This window comes from Sturnira hondurensis, unplaced genomic scaffold, assembly GCF_014824575.4.
Source record: "Sturnira hondurensis isolate 20B ecotype Veracruz unplaced genomic scaffold, ASM1482457v3 Scaffold0009087, whole genome shotgun sequence".
Classification (NCBI taxonomy): Eukaryota; Metazoa; Chordata; class Mammalia; order Chiroptera; family Phyllostomidae; genus Sturnira; species Sturnira hondurensis.
Genome location: NW_028081718.1, coordinates 188,162 through 201,004, shown reverse-complemented (window position 1 = coordinate 201,004; position 12,843 = coordinate 188,162). Strand labels below are relative to the sequence as shown.

Sequence of the window (12,843 nt, the reverse complement as noted above, 5' to 3'; positions counted from 1 at the left end):
GAGGAAGTAGCCAGGGAACCCAGAGGTGTTTCCCGGTGGGGCGGGGGTGGTGGTGGAGCAGCCTGGTCTTAGGAGGCTCTGCCGGAAACACCATGGGCTCCCCGCTGGCCCTGCGGAATTCAGTGCACCAGGGCCCTGTCTCTCACGTCTCTTTCTCAACCGCTTCCCAGCTTTGGACTTAAGGAGGGCACGAGGAATGCAGCCGCCAGCCCAGCCTTCGAGTAAGACAGCGCCCGTTCCCCATTCGAGCGCGGAGAGCCGGGCTGGGTGGGCAGCTTGGAATTCTGATGCTGGAAAAAGGCCCCCGGTGAGACTGATAATCAGGTCTGTTACGGTCAGCAGGGAAGTCACGTCAGGGACAGGTAGGGAGGAGTCACAGTTTTGCCCTTCTAGGGCACCCCCGCACCCATCCTGTTATCTCCACGGCCTGGAACTCACAGAACTCCACCCCATGCCCGGCCCCCGACACTCCCCGCGCTCCGCCTTCGAAGTTGCCCCGCTCCTTCTGGCAACCGCCTTATAAAAAAGGGGCATCTCAGGGACACGCCAAACCGAGGATTCGAGGCCTGTATCAGACCCTTGCTCCTTGTGGCTTCTGCACCCGCGAGGGCCTCTTCAACGGTTCCCGCATCTCTGGACTCCGCGTCAGCCTTGCTCTCTCGTGCCGCCGTCTCTGAGTCCCCGCATCCCCGCGCCCAGGCCACCCAGAAGCATGCGCTGTACGCCGACGGCCGGAGCAGCCCTGGTGCTGTGCGCTGCCACCGCCGGGCTGCTGAGCGCACAGGGCAGCCCCCCGCGGGCTGAGCCACCGCTGCGCTTCGCATCCTGGGATGAGGTGAACGTGCTGGCACACGGACTCCTCCAGCTCGGCCACGGGCTCCGCGAACATGTGGAGCGCACCCGGGGGCAGCTGGGCGCCCTGGAGCGGCGTCTGGGCGCGTGCGGGGCCGCCTGTGAGGAGCCGGGGGCACCTGCCACGTCCCCGCACGTCCCCGCGGGTCCAGTCTCTCGTGGCGAAGCCGCCCCCGATACCCTCCGCAACCTGCAGGTACGTGCAACCGGGGGTAGCTGTCTGCGCTGCTATTGCTCTCTCACCAGTCTGAAAGGGTGTGGAAGGAAGGGGGCGAGGGCGCATCCAGGGCACCTTGAGCTCTCTGTCCAGGCGTCAGAGAATGGAAAGTTGAAAGGACAGACGGGTGGGTGAACGGAGAGCTTGGCGGCAGAAGGCCAGGTCCTCATCAGGGTTTTCACATTCTTCCCAGATTCAGCTCAAGGCTCAGAACAGCAGGATCGAGCTACTCTTCCAGAAGGTGGCCCAGCAGCAGCAGCACCTGGAGAAGCAGAATCTGAGAATCCAGAATCTGCAGAGCCAGGTGCCAGATGCTTGCCTCAGGTGGGGAGGGAAGTCAAAGCCTGACCTATGGGCCTGTATGTGAGCCAGTCATATCTAACACTCTCCTCCCATCCTTTCCCAGGTGGGTCTCCTGGCCTCGACACAGATGGGCCACAGGGTGGCCAAGCCTGCCAGGAGGAACAGGCTACCCAAGTTGTCCCAGCCTGTTGGCCACACTCACAATATAAGCCATCTGCAGAGTGAGTATCCAGTCCTTTGCTGTCCTCTGCCAGCTCTCCCCTCCACATACATACAGGCACGCACGCACACATACACACATACCATTCCTGTACCCCTCCTTGTCATGTCCACCTTACTCAGAAGGAAAGAGGTCCTGGACCTTGGTTTCTGTGGGCTCTGATGAAGGGCTGATGGGAGCATCTCTCACCACAGCTCTGCCCCTAGCCACCCCACCCTTCTTCCCAATGGGCCAGTGGGTGTTCCCCAAAGCCTTGTTGGCCGCTAATAGAGCAGGTGTTGGGAAAGAGGGTCCATGAGGGACTTGAGCTGCACAAGTGTGGGGAAGGGGTGGTGCAGCTCAGAGACACCTCCATCTAGGTTGGAACTTTCTAGGATGGCACGGTGGTAGACAAGAGGGTGCCAGCTAGGGAGTCTGGAGTTATTGGGGGAACAGCAAATGCCCACCTGGGAGAGGGGTTCTGAGGCTTGGAGTGTATATCTAGGAGGTGGAGCAAGGGCAGGGGACCCCCGTGTCCCTGGTCAGACACATTCACTCTTGCATCTCTGACAAATCTAGGGCTGCTGACCCAAACACCTGGTCCCTGGCCCTTCTCTTGGCCCCAAAGTGCCTGTTCACCTGTTTCCCAACCCCTACTATCACAGAGAGCTAACTGTCACCACCATCTGGAGTTCTGGGTCCTTTTGGGGTGTATGCTTGGGATTGCTCCAGATTTTCAACCACATGTCTGCGTATGTCAACACAGGTTCCCAGCTTCCCATGTCTCTGCCCCATCCTAAGTTTATGGCCCCAGACCCAGCTGACTTCCCTATGGTCCTCCTGCCCTGCCACCAGGCCTGGCATCTGTATGTCTGCAGCCAACTGGGTGAAAGTTCTGATTCCCCACCCTTCACACCCTCAGGCAGGTTGCTGGCTTCCAGCCCTCTAGTTTTGAGGGCTCCCCCACTCCACTGCTCCCCTGCCACCCCTAATAGGAAGGGTCCAGTACACCCTCCCAAACTGCTGTCCTGAGATGGGGGCTTCTGGGATGGGCCAGCAGATATAGGTCCAGGCTGAGGGATGTGGAGGGGATTGGAGAAGGAAACTTGGGAGTTTGGGGACTCCCAGACTTCAGCTCAGTCCGGCCAACTAGGGGAAAGTTCAAGCTGGAGAGAGAAACAGCTGGTGCTAATGGAAGCCACATTTGTGGTTTGGCTGGGTTCCTGTCCTGATTGGAAGAGAGGAAAGTAGGGGAAAGGGGAGCTGCCCCAGGGGCCAGAAAGTGTCTCCAGTCACTCTAGGCTGGCCCCCCACCCCTGCAGTGGTTAGGACACACTCACCCCTTGTCCCCTTGTCCTGGGCCTCCCCCCCAACCCCCAACAGGTGACCTTTTCCCTACTTTTTTGCTGGGCTGGGTGTGGGACTTCCCACTAGCTGTAGCTATCCCTCCTTCCTCACCTTCTCCCTCCCTCCCTCCTCCTTTTCTCTCTCCCTCTCTCCTTTACCCTTCAATCACTCAACTCCCTCTCTGATACCTGGGATCCCAGCCAGGACCTCTGTCTCCCCAAGTCCCACCCAAGCCTGATCCAAATCCCCCACCAGACAAAGCAGAGCCTGTCCAGGTCTTGCCTCCCCTCCCTGAGATATAGCTCTTGCCATCATTTATTCATTGAGTCTTTATTAAACACTGCTGTGGACTAGGATCAGCCTGGGCCAAAAACACTCCCTGTCCCTGGCCTCACAGAGGCCTCATTCAATGGAGGGAGTCAGGGAGAGATTACCAGATGGCCCCAGTGTTGGGAGTGGGAAGTCCTTGATGGCCCTTTCTGGAGGTCTGGCCTGGCCTGGGGGTCAGGGGTTCCTTCTATAACCTGGGACATTCAGAATGAGGCAGAAAAAGGTATGAGTGAACAGCATCATAGGCAGAGGGACCAGCATATCTCAAGGCCCTGTGGCAGGAGGGTGTGGGGGACAAGGAAGGCTGCGTGTCCAGAGGATGAGGCATGCAGTGGGGGAGGAGAGTGGATAGGTACAGGAGCCCGTCCGGGAGTGCCTTGCAGGCAGTGTTGAGGGGAGGTCAGAGGAAGCCATGGAAGACTTCAGGCAAGTGTTCAGGAGGTGTCATGAACTAAGGATTGCTCCCTTATACCGCTGTTGCGCACTGACCAGACTCTAGGCACACACGTTTCTGGGACTGCTCAGGACTGCTCTCTGCTTCAATCTCCCCGCCCCTCTCTTTGTCCTGTAGGGCTGCCCAGGGACTGCCAAGAGCTGTTTGAAGAGGGAGAACGGCAAAGTGGACTATTCCAGATTCAGCCTCAGGGGTCCCTGCCTTTCCTGGTTAGCTGCAAGATGACCCCGGGTAGGATATGCTGGCTCACCAGGCGCTGTTGTCTTTCTATCAAATGCAGCCCAACTCCCTCACTCCTACTCCCTCTTTCCCTATTGGGTCCTAAGGACAGAGACCTAGGCTGATCCTCTGGCCTGCTGGCCAGCCCACAGTACCCCTTCCTTTGACTACCTCCATCCACTCCTGCTGGGATGGATGAGGGGGACATTGCCCTCCCTGGATTTGAGGTGGCTTGGGGTTTAGGAGCCAAATGGGGGAGTTGGAGTCCCCTGTGAGAAGGGTCCTTCTGGTGACTTTGTACCTATCTGGGCAGACGGAGGGTGGACTGTAATTCAGAGGCGCCAGGATGGCTCTGTGGACTTCAATCAGCCCTGGGAAGCCTACAAGGCTGGCTTTGGAGATCCCCAAGGTGAGTGTTTCCAGTGGCTGGAGGCTCAGGGGGCAGAGGGGGCTGTGGAGGTGGGTCCCCATCTCACCAATGGCCTTCCCCACTGTAGGAGAGTTCTGGCTGGGACTGGAGAAGGTGCATCTGATCTTGGGGGACCGTGACAGCCACCTGGCTGTGAAGCTGCAGGACTGGGAGGGCAATGCTGAGTCACTGCAGTTCCCTGTCCGGCTTGGTGGTGAGGACACTGCCTACAGCCTACAGCTAACCGCACCCGTGGCCAGCAAGCTGGGTGCCACCACTGTGACGCCCAATGGGCTCTCCCTGCCCTTCTCCACTTGGGACCAGGACCATGACCTCCAAGGGGACAAGAACTGTGCCAAGAGCCTCTCTGGTAAGTAAGCTCTGTCCCTCTGTATCTTGCCTGTGGAGCCTCCTCACCTGTGGAGCCTCCTCACCTGCCTTTCTGCTTCCCTACCCTTCCTTCAATCCCAGCTTCATTTGGTCTGCTCTTTTCCTTACTTGCTGTGCACCCTTTGGCAACTGACTTAGCCTCTCTCATGTTCAGTTGCCCCACCTTTTTTTTTTTTTGATTTTATTTTTATTTTTATTTTATTTTTATTTTTTTTAAATGTTATTTATTTATTTTTAGAGGGGAAGGGAAGGAGAGAGGGAGAGAAATATCAGTGTATGGTTGCCTCTGCCGGAAACACACAATGTACCATGTGTCCCCTGCCAGGAACTGGCCTGCAACCCAGGCATGTGCCCTGACTGGGAATCGAACTGCGATCCTCTGGTTCTCAGGCCCGTGCTCAATCCACTGAGCTATACCAGCCAGGGCTAGATTTTATTTTTAGAGAGGAAGGGAAGGAGAGAGGGAGAGAAACATCAATGTATGGTTGCCTCTTGTGTGTCCTCTGCTGGGAACTGGCCTGCAACCCAGGCATGTGCCCGGACTGGGAATCGAACCATGATCGTCTGGTTTACAGTCCTGCGCTCAATTCACTGAGCCACACCAGCCAGGGCTCAGTTGCCCCATCTTTAAAATGGGTATAACCACAGTGCCTCCTCCCTGTGATTATTGGGAAAATTCAATGAGATGACACTTGTAGGATGGTAGCTGGCATGTGGCAAAGTTATGAAGACAAATTCTGTCATGTTCGAATTCAAGGGCAAAGCCAAGGCCCTGTGAATTGAAACATATCAACCTGCCTTTTGGTGGGTCAAAAAAATTATAGAATAATGGTAATTTCTTATGGTTCAATCTAATATACATTGATGAGACAGATGACAATCATAGAAAGTCTTTAATGAATGTCTGCCATGTGTCAGGCCCAGAGAAATGACTTGCCACAGTCACAGAAGTGAAAGCTGTGGTATTGAGCTTGGGAGTCCAGAGTCTCAGGCTTCTCTGTCACAACCTGGGGTTCTTCGGAACACAATTTGACAACCACTGCCAGGGTCCTCCCTTCTAAAGCATATAAAGTCGGATGCCTAGCCTCATCTCCATCCCAGCACCCAAGGACCCTATCTAAACATGCTCCCTTTTTTCTGACCCCTGCAGGTGGCTGGTGGTTTGGGTCCTGCAGCCACTCCAACCTTAATGGCCAGTACTTCCACTCCATCCCCCGACAGCGGCAGCAACGTAAGAAGGGCATCTTCTGGAAGACATGGCGGGGCCGCTACTACCCACTGCAGGCCACCACCATGCTGATTCAGCCCACAGTGGCTGAAGCAGCCTCCTAGCCTCCTTACTGGAGCTTGGCCCCAGGCTCCTAGAGGAGAGTGACTCTGACTCTGGCCCAGCATGTGGCCACTCCCTGCCTGGACAGGGGCTCTGGGCAGGGGCCATCTGGAGCCTTGTGGACAGAGAAGAAGCCTATGACTGGAGAGGCCCCCTTTCCTAGTGTGGAGGCGCAGGCGATACTCTCTGAGAAAGATGGAACTGAAGGGCTGCAGGTCACAGGCCACAGAAGTGTGGGACCAATGGGCACTGAGGCCTGCTACTTGCCTACCTGAGGAGTTGGGGGACACAGAAGGATCACTCAGGGGCAACCACAACAGCCCTGAAATGCAGATTCAGTCATGTCGACTGGCCAGGGGACCAGGGCGCCCTTACCACGCTGTGGTGTGTGGGTGCTGTGGGATGAGCCCGTGCCAGTGGTGTCTGGGTGGAGCTCACCAAATTCTTGGAATAAAAGCAACCTCAGAACATTTCGTTTTTTGTCCCTAGGTTTGTTTTAAAAAGTGGACAGTTTCAAAATCCACATAAACATATTCTCAGGATGGAGGTGAACACCCCCTGATCTGTGGACAACACCGGTTATTCCTACCACCTCTGACAACTCATTTCAATTTCCTTCCCTTATTATTTCATGATGAGTATGTCATTTTTATTTTCAAAATTATAAAACAAATACCTCCTTCATTCCTCCTGGAGGTAGGGAAGACAGAAAATTAGAGTGCCCTCCGGACTGTACTCATGTGTGCGAATAAGTCATCCTCAACCTCTCAGTGCCCCACTACCTAATAGAGATACGCATGAGTCGTGTGTCTAAGTTTATTTTTTCTAGCAGTCACATTTTTTAAAAGGTAAAAAGAGTCTTGGCTGTTGTGCTTCAGTGGATTGAGTGCCCACCTGTGAACCCAAAGGTCACTGGTTAGATTCCTAATCTAGGGCACATGCCTGGGTTGCAGGCCAGGACCCCAGTAGGGGGTGTGTGAGAGGCAACCACACATTGATGTTTCTCTCTCTCTCTTTCTCCCTCCCTGCCCCTCTCTAAAAATAAATGAATGAATGAATGAATAAATAAATAAATAAACTTTTTTAAAAAGTAAAAAGAGAAAAAACAGAAAAAAATATTTTTAAAGGAAAAAACAAGAAGAAACAGGTAAAGTAAAATTTTAAAAAATATTTTATTGAATCCAATATATCAAAAGTATTACCATTTCAACATGTGATCAACAGAAAAGTTATTATTTTTTCAGAGTGAAGGGAAGGGAGGGAGAAGAAGAAACATCCATTGGTTGCCTCCCACACACACCCCAGTGGGGGACCAAACCCACAACCTTTTGGTGCACTGGACAATGCCCAATCAACTGAACTACACACTACACAGGTCAGGAGAACATAAAAGTCACTAAGGAGATATTTCGGGGGTTTTTGTTGTTGTTGTTGTTTTTACTGAAGCATTGGAATCCGTTGTGCATTTTATGCTTATGGCACATCTGAGTTGGGATAGACTCATATGTCTATCCCAACTCAGATGTGGATCTTAAGATCCTCATAAGAAAGTGGATCTTAAATGTTCTCACCACAAAAAAACGGCAGTTATGTGATGTGATGGGGAGTTAGCTAATGCTACGGTGCTATCTCTCCCTGTCTATCCCATCATATGTCAAGGGCTCAATAGTCACAGAGGCCAAGGTCCATCATATAATGTGCACATTGATGGTATTTGGGGTAAATTCACATTTTATGCCACATCTTCATTTCCCTTTAAATTGACTTTTAAAAATATAAATTCAACTAATATTTGTCAAACACTGGTTATGTGCTAAGCCCTGTACTAAGTGCTTGGGCTACAGGAGTGAACGAAGAGTCCCAGGGCCACCAAGCCCCTCCCACTACAGGTAGGGTGATCTACATTGATGGTCCAAACAGAGACACTTTTTGAGAGTGAAGGGGATTGTGCTATTAATAATTAAGCCAGATTCTCATGTATATTGGGACTCAGTTTTTAAAAATATAAACACATATTTCTAACACAAGTGGAAAACCAGTATCACCTGCCATAAATAGAGTAGTAAAACAAAGTCAATGAAAATAAAACAATTCTAGCTAGACAACCGATGCATGATGGAAAACACACACACAACACATGAATAGTGGTTGACCTTATAAGGGTGGAATAAGGACAGACTGGGAGGGGGCATGAGGGAAACTTTGCTGAGTCAGGGTAATGTCCTGTATCTTGATAGAGCTGGGTTACTCCAGTGTATACCTTTGTCTTAGCGAATGTACACTTAAGACTTGTGCATTTCATTGTATGTCAATTTTACCCCAAAAGAAACTACTAAAAAAGCTATAAACAAATATTGAACTATAGTTAATGATATTCATGCTGAAGTGTTTAGAGGTGAAGAAAACATACCTTCATTGTCTGTTTTACTTTTAATTTTCCAGCTGAACTGAGATATAATTGGCATATAACATTGGGCAACTTTAAGTTGTACAATGTGTTGGTCTGATATATTTTTGTATTGTCAAAATGATGAGCACCATAGCATTAGCTAACTCCCCATCACATCACATAACTGCCGTTTTTTTGTGGTGAGAACATTTAAGATCCACTTTCTTAGCAACTTTCAAATATGTGGTATGCTATTATTAACTATAATCGCCACTCTATACATCAGATTCCCCCAAATCTTCAACTTTCTTTGAGATACATCAAAAAATAAGATGATAGATGAATGACTAGAGAGATGGATATGTGATAACACAAAATGTTGTATTAATAGTGGAATCAAGGTGGTGGGGGATATGAGTACAGAGATATTCTCTGTACAATTCTTTCCACTTTTATAAATGTTTAAACACTTCACAATAAAATGTGAAGAAGAAAATTCTAGCCAAACCCTGTTGCCTTCTGAAAACTCAGTCTGCATCCCAGCTCTATTAAAATAAGAGAGATGAGCCCTGGCCAGATGGCTGAGTTGATTTGAAGCAGTGTCCCATAACCAAAATGTTGCAAGTTTGATCTCCTGTCAGAGCACATACCTAGGTTGCAAGTTCAGTCCCTGGTTGGGGTACATAAAAGAGGCAACCAATTGATGTTTCTCTCTCACGTCCATATTTCTCTCTCTCTCTCTCTTTCCACCTTCCCCTCTCTCTAAAATCAATAAGCATATCCTTGGGTGAGTATTAAAAAATAAAGACAGAGAGGTGATGATTAAAATTGTTCAAGAGATATGAGCCAGGGAGAGAGTAAACTTCTCTCCTGGATAGGTAAAAAAAAGATCTTAAGAATTGAAAGAAGGGCCCTGGCTGGTATGGCTCAGTGGTCTGAGTGCTAGCCTACAAACCAAAGAATCACTGGTTCAATTCCCAGTCAGGGCACATACCTGGGTTGCTGGCCAGGTCCCCAGTAGGGGGCACGTGAGAGGCAACCACACACTGATATTTCTTTCTCCCTCCCTTCCCTTCTCTCTAAAATTAAATATTTTTAAAAAAGAATTGAAAAAACGTAGGACTTTCTCAATATGTGGTTCAATGTTATTTAATGCAACACCTAAAATTATCACAGAGATCATATGAAATAATGTGATCTCTTGTGTCCAGGACACTTGTTTGAGAAAAACACCTTCTGCCTGTGCCCTGAGTCCCAGCTGCCTCTTCCTGGGACATGCTGGGGACCCAGTAGCTTCCCTGGGGCCATGGCTGAGTATGGGCCATGAAGTCCTCAGCAACATAGGCCAGACCTTCTCCAGGTTCCTTGTTTGGGGGTGTGTTTTACCAGGCAGGCTTGGAGAATCTTCTTTGAGACTACTGTAGTTGGAACTGGTAGAAAGTCCCACCTGTGGAGGTGGAGGGAGGGTTGGCCCAGCTCTGTTTTCTTAATTCCCAAGCTCTTCCAAGAGGGCTCACCTCCCCAACCCCATCACTTCTGTAATTATGACCTCTTCCAACACAGTATTTTCTGCCCCTTCACCCCCAGGAAAAACACAAAAAATATCCAACATGGTTGAGAGCCAAACAAGAGCCAGGATGTCAATCCAGACCTGCGCAATTCCAAAGCTGGAGTGCTTAAATTAAACCACATCCATTTCCTGGGTGACTGGGGATAGGCCCTAAAGCTCTGTGGCCTCAGTTCCTGCTTCTGGAAAATGGGGATGGTTCTGGTAGTGTACCCTCTCACCTTTCCCACCCCTCCCTATTCTCCTAATGCTATGAGGATTTCAGGATTTCATGTAACATTGGGTGAAAAGCACTCAGAAAAGTGAGTGTCTGGCTCACAGTGAGGACCCAATACAAGTATTACCCATCCTTACTAATACTATTATTACTCTGAGTCATGCTGGGGGGTGGGCAGGGAGGTGAGCAAGACCTGCACATGAGAAAAGGCTTCATGAGATGAACATGGCTTTTGAATCAGTTTTTAAAGGATAAAAATCCTACAAGATGGTGGGGAATGGCATTCCAGCAAGAGGGTACTATGAGAGCAAAAGCCTAGTGGCCTGGGTGGGAAGGGGTGGGAGGGGTGCAGCATGGAGCAGGAACTGAGTGGCGAACTGGGATAGGGTAGGAAGGCGGTTTGGCCTGGATGTTCAGAGTTCCAAGCCAGCTGCCCAGGAGCTAGCTGACAAAGGTAGGAGGGTCTGTGCTGGTCTGGCTTCCAGCCTTGTCTTTCCACCTAATCTCATTTCTGGCTCCTGGAACCCTCTCTTCAGCCACCATGGCCTCCTGGCTGTTCAAACTCATCAAGCTCTCCCTCACTTGCTCTTGCTTATGCCTGAAATATTGTTCCCACCATCTCCCCTACGACCTGAGGACTCAGTGCAAATACCACCTTCCACATAATGCCTGTCTGCCTCCCTACCTAAGAAGCTCCACCATTACATAACCCAGGCTATTCCCCTCATTGCATGCCTCCCTTTCTAAAACTATCTTGTGTGTGTTGTTTACTTGCTTCTTCTTTGTCAGCCCCCACTAAACTGTCGGCTTCATGAAGACTGGGACTTTGTCTTATTCAATGGTGCACCCCCAGCACCCAGAGTGCTGCCTGGCACTTAGTAGATGCTTAGTAAATGCTTATTAATGGAAAGACTAAAAGATTTTTAAACAGGGGAGCGAGAATATCTGACTCAGGTTTTAAAAGGCTTCCTCTGACTGCTTTGGGAAGAACAGTACGTGCATGTGTGGGCAGACCAGGGAGATCAGGAAGGTCCAGGGAGTGATGATGGGGCAAGAATCAGGGTGGCGGTGTTACAGAACAGAGGTCCAAGGGGGGCAATATTTGGCCCACCCAGGGATGCCAAAAACTGTTACAGAAAACAGCCACCCCTCCCAAAGACGGTATACTAATACCTACTGGGCTCGTCTGTCCACCGCCAGAGGAAAGACATCTCTCAATGCCAGAGATTTGTGAAAAGGAAAGGTTTATTAAAAAGCTATACAGACTTAAAGTAGTGACCCAATGTCCCCATTAATATATTAAAGTCCTTTAGGATAATCACAGATGCCCACAGCGCTTCCTCCCCACCTGCCCTAATTCAGGGTACCATATCTCAGGAAAAGAAGCACATGTCCGTGTTTCAGGCCTCTGGCACCATCACCTGTGTTGCTGTCCAGGCAGGATCTCTCCAAAGCCATGTGGCACCAATTACTCCAAAGCCATGTGGCGCATTCTCATGGTCTACTGGCAAGAGTTCTTTGTACCCATTTTTTTCCAGGCAAAGTCTCTCCTGCTTCCCAGGCCACACAGCTCAAGGGAGCACCCCAAGGCCACATGGGCCTCTTCTACCAGAGCTGCAGGGGTCTGCAATCTGGCCAAAACCACATGGTTCTTCTCTCTCACATGGCTGTGGGAGTCCCTATTCTGGCAAAAGCGGGTGGTTCTCTCTCCTCACATGGCTAAGAGGAGGTCCTCATTCTGCCAAAACCGCATAGCTCTCTCTTTACATGGCTGCGGGCGTCCCCACTCTGGTACTTCTCACATGGCTGTGGAGGTCCTCACTCTGCCAAAAACCATGTGGCTCTCCCTTACTTGGGCAAGAGAGTGTCTGCACTCCACCAAAGCCACGTGGCTCTCTCTCCAATGGCTGCCACGTCTGCATTTAAATATCCATGCCAGACCTCCTTTGCAACCCCATTTCTGACTCCTCCCACAATCAGTTACACCTGCCAGGACTCCTGGTTTCCTCCCGGCTTTACTGGGCTGCCATAGTGAGTCTGGGCAGGTGTGGCTCCATGGCATGGAGCCAATCAATTCCAAGATCTCACGCAGGTGCTGTAACTCAGGGGACCAGCCCCCCATTACATCCTGGGTAGAAGTCACTCCTTTCTCCCTGGCTCAAAGCATGGCCACAGCTATTTAACATATCTATGAAACTAGTTAAAAGTTATAGATATGATAAATGACCATTCCAGAGGTTAGCTGCGAATCTGTTGCTATGCAAAACAGCTCTCAATGGCCCTGCTCCATTTGTCCTTTCCCCCAACTGACATCTGGGGGGAGCGGTGAGGACATCTTAATATTTCCTGGACACCCTGAGCTCTGGACCCCATCCCAAATCCCTTTTTGGAGGGCCCCTCCTGGCTGCACCCTGTTACAGTGGCAGTGGAGAAGTGTCAGAATTTAGGAGGAAGGAGGACATAAAAAAAATTGAAAGGAAGGGAGGCTAGGGCAGGGGAGTAAAGGATGAGAAGGAGAGAAACTACATGACCTCTGCCTTTGATGATGGGGCCTGGGGATGGGGGGAGGACGGGGGTAAGGAAGACAGGAAGAGGAGGAAAGCGGCAGGGATGAGGTCCA

The 12,843-nt window shown here is 50.6% G+C and overlaps 1 protein-coding gene across 2 annotated transcripts; it reads left to right on the top strand.

The window, feature by feature from the left end:
• The first annotated feature begins 504 nt into the window (after positions 1 to 504).
• On the top strand, positions 505 to 6,524 carry ANGPTL4 (angiopoietin like 4). Of its 2 annotated transcripts, none has more exons than XM_037056585.1 (7): positions 505 to 1,048; positions 1,263 to 1,373; positions 1,476 to 1,593; positions 3,820 to 3,928; positions 4,230 to 4,330; positions 4,419 to 4,700; positions 5,871 to 6,524. In XM_037056585.1, the coding sequence occupies exons 1-7, from the start codon at positions 713 to 715 to the stop codon at positions 6,050 to 6,052; spliced, it is 1,239 nt and encodes a 412-aa protein (XP_036912480.1). In that variant the 5' UTR covers positions 505 to 712; the 3' UTR covers positions 6,053 to 6,524. The 2 variants fall into 2 exon arrangements, with proteins under 2 accessions (XP_036912480.1, XP_036912481.1); XM_037056586.1 differs by having other exon boundaries at positions 3,820 to 3,933; positions 4,235 to 4,330.
• The last annotated feature ends 6,319 nt before the right edge of the window (positions 6,525 to 12,843 follow it).